This window comes from Lethenteron reissneri, chromosome 71 (assembly GCF_015708825.2).
Source record: "Lethenteron reissneri isolate LAM-NWPU_2019-01 chromosome 71, ASM1570882v1, whole genome shotgun sequence".
NCBI classification, from domain to species: domain Eukaryota; kingdom Metazoa; phylum Chordata; class Hyperoartia; order Petromyzontiformes; family Petromyzontidae; genus Lethenteron; species Lethenteron reissneri.
In genome coordinates this window covers 2,542,467-2,562,670 of record NC_083849.1, presented here as the reverse complement: position 1 = coordinate 2,562,670, position 20,204 = coordinate 2,542,467, and the positions used below count along the sequence as shown (strand labels likewise).

Sequence of the window (20,204 nt, the reverse complement as noted above, 5' to 3'; positions counted from 1 at the left end):
CGTGGTGTAGCGTTAGCGCGCTGCACTATGAACCTGTGCGACGCGGGTTCGATTCCCGCTCACGGCAAACACCAGTGACGATTATCTGAACCGGTCCTGGGTCTCCCCTAGGTCGACTCAGCCTCAAATGAGTACCTGGTGCGGTGTCTAAACATCGCCACTAGGGAGATAAAGGTGGCGCTGGCCACCCACCCCCTCGTGTACCATTCCGGCCTTCATAGGTGCTCGCTAACAGCACTTGCCCCTACAGTCTGTTAAGGCTATATGGGTTTTGATTCCTTACCCATACCCGGCCACACCAGGGTCCCAAACGGGTACCCGTACCCTACCCGATTGCGACCTCTGGGATGAAGCCATGTTGCAGGCGCGGGTGGGTTGATTCTAGGAACTTTAATTGTGAGAAGAGACAACGTTGGGAAATGAGTGACAAACGGTGACTCACCAGTGACTCACGGCCTACCCGGACCCGGCCGCACCAGGGTCACAAACGGCTACCCGTACCTGGCCGGGTACGGGTAGCCGGGTATCGGGTAGGGTACGGGTATCGGGTACCCGATTGCGACCTCTGGGATGAAGCCATGTTGCAGGCGCGGGTGGGTTGATTCTAGGAACTTGAATTGTAAGAAGAACACAAGACGTTGGGAAATGAGTAACAAACAGTTACTCACCAGTGACTCACGGCCTACCCGTACCCGACCGGGTAAGGGTAGCCGGATATCGGGTAGGGTACGGTATCACCCGGTTGCGACCTCTGCTCATCACCTCCCGTTGTATCCGCCAGAGATGTAAAAAAAAAAAACCTCGTCTTAATTTCCCCCCCCCCCCCCATCCTTTGTCGTTGTTTATTACAGCACTTGCCCCAGCGGCTTGCTAAAGGTCTACCCCGGGGGGACACCTCTGCCTCTCTTGTGTCTCGTTGACAGACGCGGGGGGGCGAGGAGGGCAGGCCGGCAGGCCGTCACGCACCGCCTCTGCGATCTGCTGCTTGCGCTCAGCGCACGCTGGCCCCTGCACCCGGCGCTGAGCTTGCGGGAGATACTCACCGCCACCGGCGCCCTCATCACCAGGGTCAAGGTAACGGTCACCCCTGTAATTAATAATACATTATATAGTTTATAGAGTACGGTACCGTAATTGCTCTGTTTTGCTAAATTATCACCATTTTTTAAGACTCCTATACCTTGATCAAATTAAAAATAGTTTAGTTCTAGAATGGGCCTTGATGGGCCTAAATACCTGGTCAAATTAAAAATAGTTTAGTTTTAAATGGCCCTGATGGGCCTAACTACCTGGTCAAATTAAAAATAGTTTAGTTTTAGAATGGGCCTAATGAGCCTAAATACCTGGTCATATAAAACATAGTTTAGTTTTAGAATGGGTCCTGATGGGCCTAAATACCTGGTGAAATTAAAAATAGTTTAGTTTTAGAACGGGTTTCAATGAGCCTAAATACCTGGTCATATAAAACATAGTTTAGTTTTTTAGAACGGGCCTCAATGGACCTAAATACCTGGTCAAATTAAAATAGTTTAGTTCTAGAATGGGCCCTGATGGGGCTAAATACCTGGTCAAATTAAAAATTGTTTATTTTTATAATGGGTCCTGATGGGCCTAAATACCTGGTCAAATAAAAATAGTTTAGTTTTAGAATGGGTCCTGATGGGCCTAAATACCTGGTCAAATAAAAATAGTTTAGTTTTAGAATGGGCCCTGATGGGCCTAAATACCTGGTCATATAAAACATAGTTTAGTTTTAGAATGGGCCCTGATGGGCCTAAATACCTGGTTCAAATTAAAAATAGTTTAGTTCTAGAATGGGCCTCGATGGGCCTAAATTCCTGGTCAAATTAAAATAGTTTCGTTTTAGAATGGGCCTTAATGTGTCTCTAAATAACTGGTCATATAAAACATAGTTTAGTTTTAGAACGGGCCTTAATGTGTCTCTAAATACCTGGTCAAATTAAAAATAGTTTAGTTTTAGAATGGGCCTCATTGAGCCTCAATACCTGGTCAAAATAAAACATAGTTTAGTTTTAGAATGGGCCTCCATGGGCCTCTAAATACCTGGACAAATTTAAAATAGTTTAATTTTAGTTCCGACCGGAGCCAGAGCGACGCTCCTCGGATTTGTCCTGCGACGTCCCTCGAGCCAACGGGTTCCTTCGTGGGTGGCGAGGAAGAAGAGGGGGTGGGTGGGGGTGGTGGAAGTGGGGGGGGGGGGGGGTGGTGGGGGGCAGAGGTGGATGGCTTGGTAAATAATAAACATAGCGAAAATAAAAACGGAAATAAATCTTCTTCTTCTGTTGCTGTGGCTGTTGATGTAGGGTGGCAACAGCAGTTTTTTTTTTTTTAACAACGCGGTGTTCGATGAGCCAGGTGATTGCGTGCAGTGGGTGCATCAGTGTCGCTGCTGAGATGATAATGGGTTTCTGTGTCTGTGTTTGAGTCTATAGGTCTCAGTGCGGGTCTGTGGGTCTGTGTGTGAGTTTATGGGTCTCTGAGCCTATGGGTCTCCGTGTGAGTCTATGGGTCTCTGTGTCAGTCTGTTTGTCTCTGAGCCTATGGGTCTCTGTGTGAGTCTTTGTCTCTGAGCCTATGTGTCTCTGTGTGAGTCTATGGGTCTCTGTGTGAGTTTGTGTGTCTCTGAGCCTATGGGTCTCTGTGTGAGTCTGTGTCTCTGACCTATCGGTCTCTGTGTGAATCTGTGTGACTTTGTGTGAGTCTATGGGTCTCTGTGTGAGTCTGTGTGTCTCTGTGTGAGTCTTTGGGTCTCGATGTGAGTCTGTGTGTCTCTAAGCCTATGGCTCTCCGTGTGAGTCTGTGTGTCTCTGAGCCTATGGGTATCTGTGTGAATCTGTGTGTCTCTCAGCCTATGGGTCTCTGTGTGAGTCTATTTGTCTCTGAGCCTATGGGTCTCTGTGTGAGTCTGTGTGTCTCTCAGCCTATGGGTCTCTGTGTGAGTCTATTTGTCTCTGAGCCTATGGGTCTCTGTGTGAGTCTGTGTGTCTCTGAGCCTATGGCTCTCTGTGTGAGTCTGTGTGTCTCTGTCTTATTCTTCTTCTTGTATGGCTGACGGCGCGCGACTCTGACGGCGCGCAAGTCCGCACGGCCAGATGATCCCAGGCCCGATGGAAAGTGCGCCAGCCAGAGCGGCGATTGCCGCCGTGCGTCCGACCCTCGCGCGTTTTGACGTCCGCGCCGCTTGCGCGCGTTCGCCTACCCCCCCCCCCCTTCCCCCCAGGCTACCCGTACGAGCGCTGCATCGGCGCCGACGAGCAGAAGCAGGGGATGATGCAGTCGGTGGACTCGCTGGCCCTCGCTTTCAGCAACAGGTGCGTCCGCACACGTCCCACCGGCACCGCCGCCGCTCCCCATCCGCACGCGTCAAGCGAGGACTTGCTGTATGCACGTGTGTACGTGCGTGTGTGTGTGTGTGTCTGTGTGTTCACGTGTGTGTGTCTGTGTGTTCATGTGTGTGTGTGTGTGTGTCTGTGTGTTCAAGTGTGTGTGTGTCTGTGTGTGTGTGTGTCTGTGTGTGTGTGTCTGTGTGTTCAAGTGTGTTGTGTGTCTGTGTGTTCAAGTGTGTGTGTGTCTGTTGTGTTCACGTGTGTGTGTGTCTGTGTGTCTGTGTGTGTGTGTCTGTGTGTGTGTGTCTGTGTGTGTGTGTCTGTGTGTGTGTGTCTGTGTGTTCAAGTGTCTGTGTGTCTGTGTGTTCAAGTGTGTGTGTGTGTCCTGTGTATTCAAGTGTGTGTGGTCTGTGTGTTCAAGTGTGTGTGTGTGTGTCTGTGTGTTCAAGTGTGTGTGTCTGTGTGTTCACGTGTGTGTCTGTGTGTCTGTGTGTTCAAGTGTGTGTCTGTGTGTCTGTGTGTTCAAGTGTGTGTGTGTGTCTGTGTGTGTGTCTGTGGTGTGTGTGTGTGTGTCTGTATGTGTGTCTGTGTGTGTTCACGTGTGTGTGTGTGTGTCTGTGTGTGTGTCTGTGTGTGTCTGTGTGTTCACGTGTGTGTGTGTGTCTGTGTGTTCACGTGTGTGTGTGTGTCTGTGTGTTCACGTGTGTGTGTGTGTCTGTGTGTTCACGTGTGTTGTGTGTCTGTTGGGTCACGTGTGTGTGTCTCTGTGTTCAAGTGTGTGTGTCTGTGTGTGTGTCTGTATGTGTGTCTGTGTGTTCACGTGTGTGTGTGTGATCTGTGTGTGTGTGTGTGTCCTGTGTGTTCACGTGTGTGTGTGTGTCTGTGTGTTCAAGTCTGTGTCTGTGTGTTCAAGTGTGTGTGTGTGTGTCTGTGTGTCTGTGTGTTCAAGTCTGTGTCTGTGTCTGTGTGTGTGTCTGTGTGTGTGTGTCTGTGTGTTCACGTGTGTGTGTGTCTGTGTGTGTCCTGTGTGTTCAAGTATGTGTGTGTGTCTGTGTGTTCAAGTGTGTGTGTGTGTCTGTGTGTTCACGTGTGTGTGTGTCTGTGTGTTCAAGTGTGTGTGTGTGCCTGTGTGTTCAAGTGTGTGTGTGTACATGTGTTTGCGTCTGTATGCATGGGGAGGCGGTAGTGTGATGGCAGTTAGCGCTACTCTGCACTACGAACCCGGCAGCCAGAGATTGATTCCCGCTCACGGCCAACACCGGTGACGATTGTCTGAACAGGTCCTGGGCCTCACCTAGGTCGATTCAGCCTCAAATGAGTACCTGGTGCGGTGTGTAAACATCGCCACTAGGGAGACAAAGGCGGGCAGGCGTGGTGTTAGCCACCCACCCCTTCGTGTGCCGTGCCGGCCTTTATAGGTGCTCGCTTAACAGCACTTGCCCCAGCAGTCTGTTAAGGTTATACGTGGGATCTTTGTCTTTGTGTGTGTGTGTGTACGCGTGGTGCTGGCCACCTACCACCCACCCCCTGGTGTGCCGTTCAAGCCTTCATAGGTGCTGCTACTCGCTAACAGCACTTGCCCCAGCAGTCTGTTAAGGTTATACGTGGGATCTTTGTCTTTGTGTGTGTGTGTGTACGCGTGGTGCTGGCCACCTACCACCCACCCCCTGGTGTGCCGTTCAAGCCTTCATAGGTGCTGCTACTCGCTAACAGCACTTGCCCCAGCAGTCTGTTAAGGTTATACGTGGGATCTTTGTCTTTGTGTGTGTGTGTGTACGCGTGGTGCTGGCCACCTACCACCCACCCCCTGGTGTGCCGTTCAAGCCTTCATAGGTGCTGCTACTCGCTAACAGCACTTGCCCCAGCAGTCTGTTAAGGTTATACGTGGGATCTTTGTCTTTGTGTGTGTGTGTGTACGCGTGGTGCTGGCCACCTACCACCCACCCCCTGGTGTGCCGTTCAAGCCTTCATAGGTGCTGCTACTCGCTAACAGCACTTGCCCCAGCAGTCTGTTAAGGTTATACGTGGGATCTTTGTCTTTGTGTGTGTGTGTGTACGCGTGGTGCTGGCCACCTACCACCCACCCCCTGGTGTGCCGTTCAAGCCTTCATAGGTGCTGCTACTCGCTAACAGCACTTGCCCCAGCAGTCTGTTAAGGTTATACGTGGGATCTTTGTCTTTGTGTGTGTGTGTGTACGCGTGGTGCTGGCCACCTACCACCCACCCCCTGGTGTGCCGTTCAAGCCTTCATAGGTGCTGCTACTCGCTAACAGCACTTGCCCCAGCAGTTTGTTACAGGCTATATGGGGGCTCTTTGTCTTTGTGTGTGTGAGTTAACGAGCTCTCCGTGTCTCTTCCCATCGCCTCGATCGCCATCATTGTCACCATCGTCACCACCATCATCACCGCCATCATCGTCACCGTCATTACCATCGTCACCGCCATCATCGTCACCGTCATTACCATCGTCACCACCGTCATCATCACCGTCATTACCATCGTCACTGCCATCATCATCGTAATCACCATCGCCATCATCACCGTAATCACCATCGCCATCATCACCGTCATAACCATCATCACCATCGTCACCGCCATCACCATCGTCACCGCCATCACCATCGTCACCGCCATCACCATCACCGTCATTATCATCATCGTAATCACCATCGCCATCATCACCGTCATAACCATCGTCACCATCGTCACCATCGTCACCATCGTCACCATCATCACCGCCATCACCATCGTCACCACCGTCATCATCACCGTCATTACCATCGTCACCGCCATCATCATCGTAATCACCATCGCCATCATCACTGTAATCACCATCGCCATCATTACCGTCATAACCATCGTCACCATCGTCACCGCCATCACCATCGTCACCATCGTCACCGCCATCACCATCGTCACCACCGGTCACCATCACCTTCATTACCATCGTCATCGCCATCATCATCGTAATCACCATCGTCACCATCGTCACCATCATCACCATCGTCACCATCATCACCATCGTTACCATCATCACCGCCATCACCATCGTCACCACCGTCATCATCACCGTCATTACCATCGTCACCGCCATCATCATCGTAATCACCATCGCCATCATCACCGTCATAACCATTGCCATCATCACCGTCATAACCATCGTCACCATCGTCACCGCCATCACCATCGTCACCGCCATCACCATCGTCATCGCCATCACCATCGTCACCACCGGTCACCATCACCGTCATTACCATCGTTATCGCCATCATCATCGTAATCACCATCGTCACCATCGTCACCATCATCACCATCGTCACCATCATCACCATCGTCACCATCATCACCGCCATCACCATCGTCACCACCGTCATCATCACCGTCATTACCATCGTCACCGCCATCATCACCGTAATCACCATTGCCATCATCACCGTCATAACCATCGTCACCGCCATCACCATCATCACCATCGTCACCGCCATCACCATCGTCACCGCTATCACCATCGTCACCGCCATCACCACCATCATCACCATCATCACCATCATCATGGTGCGCAGTGTGACCGAGTTTCTGATGGGCGACTCTGAGGGCGCGTGGTCATCGCTACGGCAACAGCAGCACAGCCGGGTGAGGCTGGCCCCTCCCGTCCCTCCCCTTCCCCCACCTCTTCCCCCACCTCATCCACCACCTCCTCCACCACCTCCACCACCACCCCCACCACCTCCACCACCACCTCCTCCACCACCTCCACCACCTCCTCTTCCCCCACCACCTCCACCTCCTCCACCACCTCCTCTTCCCCCACCACCACCTCCACCACCTCCTCCATCACCTCCACCACCACCACCACCCCCACCACCTCCTCCACCTCCTCCACCACCTCCTCTTCCTCCACCACCTCCTCTACCACCTCCACCACCTCCACCACCTCCTCCACCACCACCTCCTCTTCCCCCACCACCTCTTTCCCCACCACCTCCACCACCTCCTCCACCACCTCCACCACCTCCTCTTCCCCCACCACCACCTCCTCCACCACCTCCACCACCTCCACCACCTCCTCCACCACCTCCTCCATCACCTCCACCACCACCACCACCCCCACCACCTCCACCACCTCCTCCACCACCTCCTCTTCCTCCACCACCTCCTCCACCACCTCCACCACCTCCACCACCTCCTCCACCACCACCTCCTCTTCCCCCACCACCTCTTTCCCACTACCTCCCCCACCACCTCCACCACCTCCTCCACCACCTCCACCACCTCCTCTTCCCCCACCACCACCTCCTCCACCACCTCCACCACCTCCTCCACCACCTCCTCCACCACCTCCTTCATCACCACCTCCACCACCTCCTCCACCACCTCCTCCACCACCTCCTCTTCCCCCACCACCTCTTTCCCCACCACCTCCCCCACCACCTCCACCACCTCTTCCACCACCTCCACCACCTCATCTTCCCCCACCACCACCTCCTTCATCACCACCTCCACCACCTCCCCCACCACCTCCTCCACCACCTCCTTCATCACCACCTCCACCACCTCCTCCACCACCTCCACCACCTCCTCTTCCCCCACCACCTCCCCCACCACCTCCTCCACCACCTCCACCACCACCTCCACCACCTCCTCTACCACCTCCACCACCACCTCCACCACCTCCTCTTCCCCACCACCTCCACCACCTCCTCTTCCCCCACCACCTCCCCCACCACCTCCTCCACCACCTCCACCACCCTCCTCCACCACCTCCACCACCTCCACCACCACCTCCACCACCTCCACCACCACCACTTCCTCTTCCTCCACCACCTCTTTCCCCACCACCTCCACCACCACCTCCACCACCTCCTCCACCACCTCCACCACTTCCTCTTCCCCCACCACCACCTCCTCCACCACCTCCACCACCTCCACCACCTCCTCCACCACCTCCTCCACCACCTCCTTCATCACCACCTCCACCACCTCCTCCACCACCTCCTCCACCACCTCCACCACCACCTCCACCACCTCCTCTTCCCCACCACCTCCTCCACCACCTCCTCTTCCCCCACCACCACCTCCACCACCTCCTCCATCACCTCCACCACCACCACCACCCCCACCACCTCCACCACCTCCTCCACCACCTCCTCTTCCTCCACCACCTCCTCTACCACCTCCACCACCTCCACCACCTCCTCCACCACCACCTCCTCTTCCCCCACCACCTCTTTCCCCACCACCTCCCTCACCACCTCCACCACCTCCTCCACCACCTCCACCACCTCCTCTTCCCCCACCACCACCTCCTCCACCACCTCCACCACCTCCACCACCTCCTCCACTACCTCCTCCATCACCTCCACCACCACCACCACCCCCACCACCTCCACCACCTCCTCCACCACCTCCTCTACCTCCACCACCTCCACCACCTCCTCCACCACCACCTCCTCTTCCCCCACCACCTCTTTCCCCACTACCTCCCCCACCACCTCCACCTCCTCCACCACCTCCACCACCTCCTCTTCCCCCACCACCACCTCCTCCACCACCTCCTCCACCACCTCCTTCATCACCACCTCCACCACCTCCTCCACCACCTCCTCCACCACCTCCTCTTCCCCCACCACCTCTTTCCCCACCACCTCCCCCACCACCCCCCACCACCACCTCCACCACCTCCTCTTCCCCCACCACCACCTCCTCCACCACCTCCTCCACCACCTCCTTCATCACCACCTCCACCACCTCCTCCACCACCTCCTCCACCACCTCCTCCACCACCTCCACCACCACCTCCACCACCTCCTCTTCCCCACCACCTCCACCACCTCCTCTTCCCCCACCACCTCCCCCACCACCTCCACCACCACCTCCACCACCTCCTCCACCACCTCCTCCACCACCTCCACCACCACCTCCACCACCTCCTCTTCCCCACCTCCTCCACCACCACCTCCTCCACCACCACCTCCACTACCAATTGCTTAATGGTGGCAAGCAATCATCTGACCCATAGGTGGCAGCCATCTCAAGCCAGCGGACGAGAGGACTCTAGCCGCCACGCATATAAAGGATTTATAGTGAAAAACTTAGTTTTTACGGGTTAATTTTAAATCCTTTATATTAAGTTCACTTGCTTGCTTGCGCGCTTACGACCGTGCAAATCTTTCGGTCGTTTTTGAACCCACTTCCCGTGATCCAATCGAGCTGACATTTTGCACACAGACTCGTTGTGCGTGACAATTTATTTTCGTGACAAAATTTTTCCAAAATTTTACACTTTTTAGGAAAAATAATTATATTTAATTACCAATCGCTTAATGGTGGCAGGCAATCATCTGACCCATAGGTGGCAGCCATCTCAAGCCAGAGGACGAGAGGACTCTAGCCGCCACGCATATAAAGGATTTATAGTGAAAAACTTTGTTTTTACGGGTTAATTTTTATTTCCCCACCACCACCACCACCACCTCCACCCTCCAACAGTCGCTGGAAAACCTGAGCGGGGAGAAGGAGGAGTGCAGGGGAGCGGAGGGGAGGGACGATAAGGAAGATCCGGCCTTCGGTGAGGCCGGCATGTTTTCGAAAACGTTTTCGTCTAACCATGTTTGTGTGTTGTAGTACCGCTGCTATCCTACATAATGCACGGGCATAATATAATATGACTTTGAGACCCCACCCCGCCCCCACCTCCTACGCATTTCACAAGTAGTGACTAATCCCATATCTGCATTTTCCATAAATATGCTAAATTAATCTGTTGATATGTAAATTTCTTTGTCAAGGCGCTCTTCCTCCTCTAACACAGCTTAAATATACGCTGCCAAGCTTGGCGGTGTTTCATTCAGACGCTGTCTTTCCGACAGACCTGTTCTTCACCTGAGGACGGCTGCTTGCGTTGTGGCCGAAACGTCGTGAGAATTGTATTTAATGATGTTTTATTATGTTATTATTTCCCTTCTACGTGACTTTACCGAAAGAACCAAGAAGATGAATCCCTGCAGTCACGAAAGCTTTAAATCGAAATTGTAGTACAGAGTTATAAGACTGATAACTTTAATCTAAATTGTCTTTTGGTTGTTATTGTTTGACTTGCATCCCACTGGGATTTTTTCAAACAGCGTTGATGTGTGCCGTTTTTTTCTGCTGTTTTTTCCTGGATTTTTCTGTTGCAGTTGTCACTTGAAGATGTTTCTTGTTCATGTTGTTTGTTTGTTGCGGTTGCACACGATTCAAGAGCCACATGGCTCACAGGGCTTTACCTAATAACTGAACTAAAAATAAATAAATGAATGAAATAAATGTTAAACTAAACCAATTTAAAGCGATTTTATTTTTACCAGGTATTTTTTTAAGGCCACGCTGAGCTACGTAGCTGTTTTGTCAGAAGCGACCCGGCCACATCATCATCATGAGACCCATGGAGATCCATATCCATGGAGACCCATACTCACAGAGACCCACACTCATAGAGACCCATACTCACAGAGACCCATACTCATAGAGACCCATACTCACAGATACCCATACTCACAGAGACCCATACTCACAGAGACCCATACTCACAGAGACCCATACTCACAGAGACCCATACTCACAGAGACCCATACACACAGAGACCCACACTCACAGAGACCCAAACTCATAGAGACCCATACTCCGAGAGATCCATAGAGACCCATACTCATAGAGACCCAAACTCCTAGAGACCCATACCCATAGAGACCTATACTCATAGAGACCCAGACTGCTACTAAACTTGTATTTTACCAGGTATTTTTAGGCGGTGGTGATGGTAGTCATTGCGGAGGCAGAGCGCTGGGCAGCTAAAACGCAGAAAGTTGGCACAGTAGGGGGCACAGATGGTGCATCGGCCAGTAGCCATCTCAGTCGGTCAACCCATGGCACCTGCTGGGTCTGTCCCGTGACCTCCTCCTGCCAGCAGCGAGCCTTCAACACTTCCCGCGATGGCCTCAAAGCGCACCAGGCCTGGCACAGGCGCCGTGGTGGTGACATCGTCGCCACTAAGTGGCGAATGGCGGCTATTGGGATTGGTGGTGGCGGTGGAACCTTTGTCTTTGTTACCCAGCAGGGTTGGACTCGGAGGACCTGGACGAGCGGTTGCACTCGTGCGACGGGGGTATCGACGCGGCGCTGGCCTACGCCAAGGCCCTGTCCAAGTACATCAGCGGCCTCGCCGCGTACGTTGAGCGGAGACTCGCAGTCGGTACGGACGCCTCGCCCGCCCACCCACGGCCACCCTCAGCTCCCTGCACCACCACCAACACCACCACCACCAACACCACCACCACCATCTCCTCACTCTCCCCTCCACCATCTCTCCGATCCCTAACTTCAGCCCATCTCTCTCCCCGATCGACTCACGCCTCCCCCTCGTCAATCCACGGCCTCCCCCTCCCTGTCTCCCACCACCATCACCATCTATCATCTCCCTCCTTCAGTTCATTTCTCTGCCCTCTCTCTCTCTCCCCTGTCCGCAAACCCCATCTCGGGATACGTGGGGCGGAGGCAACACTCTGGGTATGGTCTCTCCCTCGCCCACCCATCCACCCCTCCCTCCCTCCTTCAAACCCACCACCATCTCCTCACTCTCCCCTCCACCATCTCTGCACTCCTCCTTCAGCTCATCTCTCTCCCCTATCGCTCACACCCCCCCCTTGCCCACCCATCCTCCCCTCCCTCCCTACCTCCCTCCCCCCCTACCTCCCTCCCTCCCTCCTTCAAACCCACCACCATCTCCTCACTCTAAACCTCCACCATCTCTCCACTCCTCCTTTAGCTCATCTCTCTCCCCTATCGCTCACACCCCCCCCCCTTGCCCACCCACGGCTACCCTCCCTGCCTCCACCACCACCCCCCCCCCTCCCCAATGTCAACTACAAATCTCCCCACTCTCCCCTCCACCATCGTTCCTCTGCTTTCCCTCCACCTCATCTCTCTCCCTGATCTCCCAAACCCGCCCTCCCTCCACCACCACCACCATCTCTCCTCCAACAGTCAGCCCCGATGTCGTCCACCTGCAGTCGTCCTTCAGTCCCCGAGCCGGCGGCCCTGATCGCGGGCCTCGCTCCCGGAAACTTCCAGCACTTTCCCTCCGTTAGACTCATCCAGCAGACTCCCACCATTTTTCTCGAACCTTCCCCCGTGCAGTGGCCTTGCGCCTGCCGTTGCCACCCCATCTCCACCGACCGACCCCACTAGAACCCTTTGCCACGTGCAGTACAACCTACCCCGGTGTCCATGGAGCTTTGTCTTCGTTTCGCTCACCAGACATCGACTACTCCAAGGACCTGATGAAGCTGGCGCAGTGTCCGATGCCGGCCTTCACCCACGAGGTACTTGCACCACTCCAACGATGGCGATCGTCACTAGGAGGGGGGCGGGGTGGGGAGGGCGCTTGCCCTGCCAATGTGCGTTTTCACATATCTCTGTCTGTGACTGGAGGACGAATCTGATGAGCTAACAAGCTCTTGATAATTACTCTTAGTTCTTTTGGTAAAGTCACGTGGGTAAAAAATGAAAAATTACCTATGTGACTTTACAGAAAGAACTAAGAGTATCAATCCTTGCAGTCACGAAAGCTTAAAATCTAGAACTCTTGATGATTGTTTTTTTACCCTTCTATCTGGCAACAAAACTGACACTTTTTTTTTTACAAGGAGTCATGTTTACATAGACCACAATACCTGCAGTCATAATGCAAACAAAAAACACAACTCTGATAATGTATGCACTGTCCTTGAAGTTGATTGGTCCACACCCGAGACAGCTTTCCTTAGAGCCTAGTCTCAGATGGGTGTTGGACCAGATGACACCAAAAGGCGCACAACTCAAAGACAATGCACCATCAGAGTATGAGAGCTCGGGGTAAGCATTTACACCATTGGAACCTCATTTGCCAGTAACACATATGATAATTGTTTTTTTACCCTTTTATCTGGCAACAAAACTGACACCTTTTTTACAAGGAGTCATGTTTGCATAGACCACAATACCTGCAGTCATAATGCAAACAAAAAACATAACTCTGATAATGTGTGCACTGTCCTTGAAGTTGATTGGTCCACACCCGAGACAGCTTTCCTTAGAGCCTAGTCTCACATGGGTTGGACCAGATTATCAGAGTTATGTTTTTTGTTTGCATTATGACTGCGGGTATTGTGGTCTATGTAAACATGACTCCTTGTAAAAAAAAAGTGTCAGTTTTGTTGCCAGATTAAAGGGTAAAAACCAATTATCATATTTTTTACTGGCAAATGAGGTTCCAATGGTGTAAATGCTTCACCCCGAGCTCTCATACTCTGATGGTGCATTGTCTTTGAGTTGTGCGCCTTTTGGCGTCATCTGGTCCAACCCATGTGAGACTAGGCTCTAAGGAAAGCTGTCTCGGGTGTGGACCAATGAACTTCAAGAACAGTGCATATATTATAAGTTATGTTTTTTGTTTGCATTATGACTGCAGGTATTGTGGTCTATGTAAACATGACTCCTTGTAAAAAAAAAGGTGTCAGTTTTGTTGAAAGATAGAAGGGTAAAAAACCAATTATCATATTTTCTACTGGCAAATGAGGTTCCAATGGTACCAAGCTCTTGTTCACATATGGTCCAGTGCGGAGGGCAGGGGGAAGGGGGGTTAGAGAGTTGCAAGCGATGCAGAAACATACGCAATAAGGAGCGCACAATACAGACTAGATGGTAAGTGAGTCACTAAATAGATATAAGTAATGGATACAATTTTTTTGTTACATATATAAGTCCGATTTGTAGTGGTGATGGTTGTGATGCCGGTGGTGGTGATGGTAGTAATTGTGGTGGTTGTGGTGGTGGAGATGGTAGTGATGCCGGTGGTGGTGATGGTTGTAATTGTGGTAGTGGTGATGGTAGTGATGGCGGTGATGCTCATGGTGGTGATGGTAGTAATTGTGGTGGTGGTTGTGGTGGTAATGGTAGTGATGCTGGTGGTGGTGATGGTTGTAATTGTGGTGGTGGTTGTGGTGGTCATGATAGTGATGCTGGTGGTGGTGATGGTAGTCATTGTGGTTGTGGTGGTGATGGTAGTAATTGTGGTGGTGGTGATGGTAGTGATGCCGGTGGTGGTGATGGTAGTGACCGGTGGTGGTGATGGTAATAATTGTGGTGGTTGTGGTGGTGGTGGTGGTGGTGGTGATGTCCATGGTGATGATGGTAGTAATTGTGGTGATAGTGCTGGTCATGGTAGTGATGCCGGTGGTGGTGGTGATGGGAGTAATTGTGGTGATGGTGGTGGTGATGGTCGTAATTGTGGTGGTTGTGGTGCTGGTGGTGGTAACAATTGTGGTGGTGGTGGTTGTGATGGTGGTGATGGTAATAATTGTGGTGGTTGTGTTGGTAGTGATGGTAATAATTGTGGTGGTTTTGTTGGTGGTGGTAGTAATTGTGGTGGTTGTGGTGGTTGTGGTGATGGTGGTAATAATTGTGGTTGTGGTGGTGATGGTGGTGGTGATGGTAACAATTGTGGTGGTTGTGGTGATGGTAGTAATTGTGGTGGTTGTGGTGGTGGTGGTGAGGGTAATAATTGTGGTGGTCATGTGAGTGATGCCGGTGGTGGCGACGGTAGTAATTGTGGTGGTTGTGGTGGTGGTGACGCTAGTAATTGTGGTGGTGGTAATGGTAGTGATTCCGGTGGTGGTTGTGGTGGTTGTGGTGGTGATGGTAATAATTGTGGTGGTTGTGGTGGTAATAATTGTGGTGGTTGTGGTGGTGGTAGTAATTGTGGTGGTGATGGTAACAATTGTGGTGGTTGTGGTGGTGGTAGTAATTGTGGTGGTTGTGGTGGTGATGGTAATAATTGTGGTGGTTGTGGTGATGGTGGTAATCATTGTGGTGGTGGTGGTGATGGTAGTAATTGTGGTGGTTGTGGTGGTGGTGATGGTGATGGTAGTAATTGTGGTGGTGGTGGTAATGGTAGTAACCGGTGGTGGTGATGGTAATAATTGTGGTGGTTGTGGTGGTGGTAGTAATTGTGGTTGTGGTGGTGATGGTAACAATTGTGGTGGTTGTGGTGTTGGTGGTAGTAATTGTGGTGATGGTAATAATTGTGGTGGTTGTGGTGTTGGTGATGGTAATAATTGTGGTGGTTGTGATGGTCGTTGTGGTGATGGTGATAGTGGTGGTGATGGTAGTAATTGTGGTGGTGGTGGTGGTGGTTGTGGTGGTGGTAGTAATTGTGATGGTAACAATTGTGGTTGTTGTGGTGGTGGTAGTAATTGTGGTGGTGGTAACAATTGTGGTGGTTGTTGTGGTGGTGGTAGTAATTGTGGTGGTGGTAACAATTGTGGTGGTTGTTGTGGTGGTGGTAGTAATTGTGGTGGTGGTGATGGTAATAATTGTGGTGGTTGTGGTGTTGGTGATGGTAATAATTGTGGTGGTTGTGATGGTCGTTGTGGTGATGGTGATAGTGGTGGTGATGGTAGTAATTGTGGTGGTGGTGGTGGTTGTGGTGGTGGTAGTAATTGTGATGGTAACAATTGTGGTGGTTGTGGTTGTGTTGGTGGCACCAGCCACCTATGCCCCTGCAGGGTGTCTACGCGTCCCTCATGGAGCAGGACTGGGAGACGGCGCACGCCGCCGCCCACACGGCCGCCCAGCTGCAGGCCGACAAGTGCGTGCTGGTGAGCGCCGCCCGCGCCCGCCTGCGCCGCCCGCTGATGCTACTGCTGCTGCTGCTAGTGCCGCCAGTGCCGATGGCTCCGATGGTGCTGCTACCGCTAGCGCCGCCGCCGCTGCTGCTGCTGCTGCTCGTGCTGTTGTTGTTAGCGCTGCTGCTGTTGCTCCTAGTGCCACGAGTGCCGATGGCTCCGCTGGTGCTGCTACCGCTAGCGCCACCAGTGCCAATAGCGCCGCTAGTGCTGCTACTGCTGCTGCTCTAGCTGCTGCTGTTAGCGCTGCTGCTGCTAGCACCGCCAGTGCCGATAGCGCCGCTAGTGCTGCTACTGCTGCTGCTACTGCTGCTGCTCGTGCTGCTGCTGTTAGCGCTGCTGCTGCTAGCACCGCCAGTGCCGATAGCGCTGCTAGTGCTGCTACTACTGCTGCTACTGCTGCTGCTCGTGCTGCTGCTGTTAGCGCTGCTGCTGCTGCTAGCACCGCCAGTGCCGATAGCGCTGCTGCTGCTGCTACTACTGCTGCTACTGCTGCTACTCGTGCTGCTGCTGTTAGCGCTGCTGCTGCTGCTAGCACCGCCAGTGCCGATAGCGCTGCTGCTGCTGCTGCTACTACTGCTGCTACTGCTGCTGCTCGAGCTGCTGCTGTTAGCGCTGCTGCTGCTGCTGCTAGCACCGCCAGTGCTGATAGCGCCGCTAGTGCTGCTACTACTGCTACTGCTGCTTCTCGGGCCGCTGCTGTTAGCGCTGCTGCTGCTGCTGCTAGCACCGCCAGTGCCGATAGCGCTACTGCTGCTGCTGTTAGCGCTGCTGCTACTGCTGCTGCTGCTGTTAGCGCTGCTGCTGCTAGCACCGCCAGTGCCGATAGCGCTGCTGCTACTGCTGCTGCTCTAGCCGCTGCTGTTAGCACTGCTGCTGCTGCTGCTAGCACCGCCAGTGCCGATAGCGCTACTGCTGCTGCTGTTAGCGCTGCTGCTACTGCTGCTGCTGCTGTTAGCGCTGCTGCTGCTAGCACCGCCAGTGCCGATAGCGCTGCTGCTACTGCTGCTGCTCTAGCCGCTGCTGTTAGCACTGCTGCTGCTGCTGCTAGCACCGCCAGTGCCGATAGCGCCGCTAGTGCTGCTACTGCTTGAGCTGTTGCTCGTGCTGCTACTGCTGTTAGTTCTGCTAGTGCTACTGCTGTGGCTAGTGCTGCTACTGCCGCTAGTGCTCGTGGTAGTGTTGCTACTGCGGCACCTTTAAAGCATACTACACTACACAATACTTTACACTCCACTATCCACAACTTTCGATTAATGTGGTTGGCTACGTACGGTGCGATGGAAGTTCAACATACAAACACACTCACACAACCAATTATGACCCCACCTCCCCACCCCCTCCCCCCACCTCTCCACCCTCCCCCACCTCTCCACCCCCACCTCTCCACCCCCTCCCCCCACCTCTCCCCCACCTCTCCCCCCACCTCTCCACCCCCCCACCTCTCCCCCACCTCTCCCCCCACCTCTCCACCCCCCACCTCTCCACCCCCTCTCCACCCCTACTCCCCACCTCCACACCCCCCCCCCACCTCTCCACCCCCTCCCCCCACCTCTCCACCCTCTCCCCCCCTGCACCCACTCCCCACCCCCTCCCCCCACTTCTCCCCCCCCCCACTTCTCCACCCCCCACCTCTCCACCCCCTCCCCTCACCTCTCCCCCCACCTCTCCACCCCCTCCCCCCCTGCACCCACCCCTCACCTCCCCACCCCCCCCCACCTCTCCCCCCCCCACCTCTCCCCCCCTACCCCCCACCCCTGCAGCCTCTGCGGAGCTGGCGCGAGGAACACGAGCGCAAACGGAAGGAGCTCAAGGAGCTGTGGCAGAAGGGACAGCGCCGGCTGGTACGGCGGGAGGGGGGGACCCACCGGAACCCACCGGAACCCACCGGAACCCCGCCCCCCACTCCCCACTCCACGAGGGAGACAAAGGCGGGCGGGCGGGCACGCACGCACGTGGTTTAGCGGCAGTCTTGCGGTTAGCGCCGCGCTACGAACCCACGTGTGACCCGGGTTCAATTTCCGCTCACGGCCAACACCGGTGACGATTATCTGGACTGGTCCCGGGCCTCCCCTCGGTCGAAATGGGTGTGTAGATCTTCTTGGTTCTTTCGGTAAAGTCATCACGTAGAAGGGAAGTAATAAAATAATAAAAATAAAACATAATAAAATAATTCTCACGACGTTTCGGCCACAACATTCAGACGCTGTCGCCTCGACAGACCTGGTTTCACCTGAGGACGGCTGCTTGCGTTGTGGCCGAAACGTCGTGAGAATTATTTTTATTATGTTTTATTTTTATTATTTTATTATTTCCCTTCTACGTGACTTTACGGAAAGAACCAAGAATATGAATCCCTGCAGTCACGAAAGCTTTAAATCGGGTGTGTAGATATCGCCACTGGGGAGACAAAGGCGGCCGGGCGTGGTGTTGGCCACCCACCCCCCTTCGTCTGCCATTTCGGCCTTCATAGGGTGCTACTCGCCAAAAGCACTTGGCCCAAGAGTCTGTTAAGGTTATACGTATGTGGCTAGGAGATGTTAACTACATCGCCTGGTATGCAGAAGGTCGTGGGTTCGATCTCGACCCTGCCGCCTGCTGCTGTATATTTGGAGTTTGCGGTGTCTCTCTCTCTCCGTGGTTGTGTGGATTTTTCCCCGGGTCCTCCGGGTTTCCCCCCTTCACATGTAGAATCATCGGCACGCGTTTCCAGTATTTGGTTGCTGCCATAAATTTCCACGTGATGACGACGATGAGCCACTTCGTTGAGCTCTCATTTGTGATTGCCAGGTCGCTTCTGAACAAGCGCGATAAATAGCTCAGTGGGCCCTAAGCTGGTTTAATAAAAGTATAATTCTGTGTTTTTAACAGCGCTTGGCCCCACTGCAGTATGTTAGAGGCTTCCAGCGCGGGGGGATCTTTGGCTTTGTCTTTGACCTCCCCGTGTGACCGTGTGTGTGTCTCTGTGCGTGTGTCTCTGTCTTCGTGTGTCTCTGTCCGCGTGTCTGTGTGCGTGTGTGTCTCTGTGCACGTGTCTCTGTCTTCGTGTGTCTGTGTGCGTGTGTCTGTGCTCGTGTGTCTCTGCGTGTGTGTCTCGGTCTTCGTGTGTCTCTGTGTGCTCGTGTGTCTTTGTCTTGGTGTGTCTCTGTGCGTGTGTCTGTGTACTCGTGTGTCTCTGCGTGTGTGTCTCTGTCTTGGTGTGTCTCTGTGTGCGTGTGTCTGTGTGCATGTGTCTGTGTGCGTGTGTCTCTGTGTGCGTGTGTCTCTATCTTCGTGTGTCTCTGTGCACGTGTGTCTGTGTGCGTGTGTCTGTGTGCATGTGTCTGTGTGCGTGTGTCTCTGTGCGTGTGTCTGTGTGCGCGTGTCTCTGTCTTCGTGTGTCTGTGTGCATGTGTCTCTGCGTGTGTGTCTCTGTGCGCGTGTGTCTGTGTGCGTGTGTCTCTGCATGTGTGTTTCTGTGTGCGTGTGTCTGTGTGCGTGTGTCTGTGTGCGTGTGTCTGTGTGCGTGTGTCTGTGTGCGTGTGTCTCTGTGCGTGTGTCTCTGTGTGTCTCTGTGTGTGTGTCTCTGCGTGTGTGTCTGTGCGTGTGTCTCTGCGTGTCTGTCTTCGTGTCTCGGTCTTCGTGTGTCTCTGTGTTCGTTGCAGGCCGAGGCAGAGTGCAGCCTCAAGAAAGCCCGACAGGTACAAGCTGCGTGCCTGCGTGGTGCACCTAGCCTGGCACAAGCGCCGTGGCGACGTCACCGCCACTTAGTGGCGAACAGCACTTGGCCCAATGGGCGGTGGCGCAGTGGTTAGCGGCGCCGCGTTTCGAACCCCAACACGCCCGAGTTCGATTCCCGCTCGCCGCCACCACAAGTGACGAATAATCTGAACCGGTCCCGGGCCTCCTCTAGGTCGACTTGGCTGTAAATGAGTACCTGGTGTGGTGCTGGCCACCCCACCGCCCCCCTGTCATGCGCTATACCGGCCTCCCTCGGTGCAACTCGCTGACAGCACTTGCGCCAACAGCCGGTTGAGTGTGGACTCTGAGTGGTTAAACGCTCGTCTCCCTCTCTACATCTCTCTCTCTGTGTCTACCGGTCTCCCTCCGTCTCCCCTGCGTCTCCCTGCGTCTCCTTGCGTCTCCTTGTGTCTCTCTGTCTCCCTGCCCCCCCCCC

General features: G+C 53.8%; 1 protein-coding gene across 1 annotated transcript in view; it reads left to right on the top strand.

The window, feature by feature from the left end:
- The window catches only part of LOC133361195 (rho GTPase-activating protein 45-like), a 44,594-nt gene that overhangs the window by 3,471 nt on the left and 20,919 nt on the right, over positions 1–20,204 (top strand). The window contains exons 2-11 of the mRNA XM_061580078.1: positions 924–1,074; positions 3,101–3,164; positions 3,242–3,332; positions 6,911–6,980; positions 9,837–9,915; positions 11,443–11,577; positions 12,642–12,706; positions 15,911–16,021; positions 17,812–17,892; positions 19,693–19,728. Coding sequence (XP_061436062.1) covers positions 924–1,074; positions 3,101–3,164; positions 3,242–3,332; positions 6,911–6,980; positions 9,837–9,915; positions 11,443–11,577; positions 12,642–12,706; positions 15,911–16,021; positions 17,812–17,892; positions 19,693–19,728 — 883 coding nt within the window. The remainder of the gene's footprint in view (positions 1–923; positions 1,075–3,100; positions 3,165–3,241; positions 3,333–6,910; positions 6,981–9,836; positions 9,916–11,442; positions 11,578–12,641; positions 12,707–15,910; positions 16,022–17,811; positions 17,893–19,692; positions 19,729–20,204) is intronic.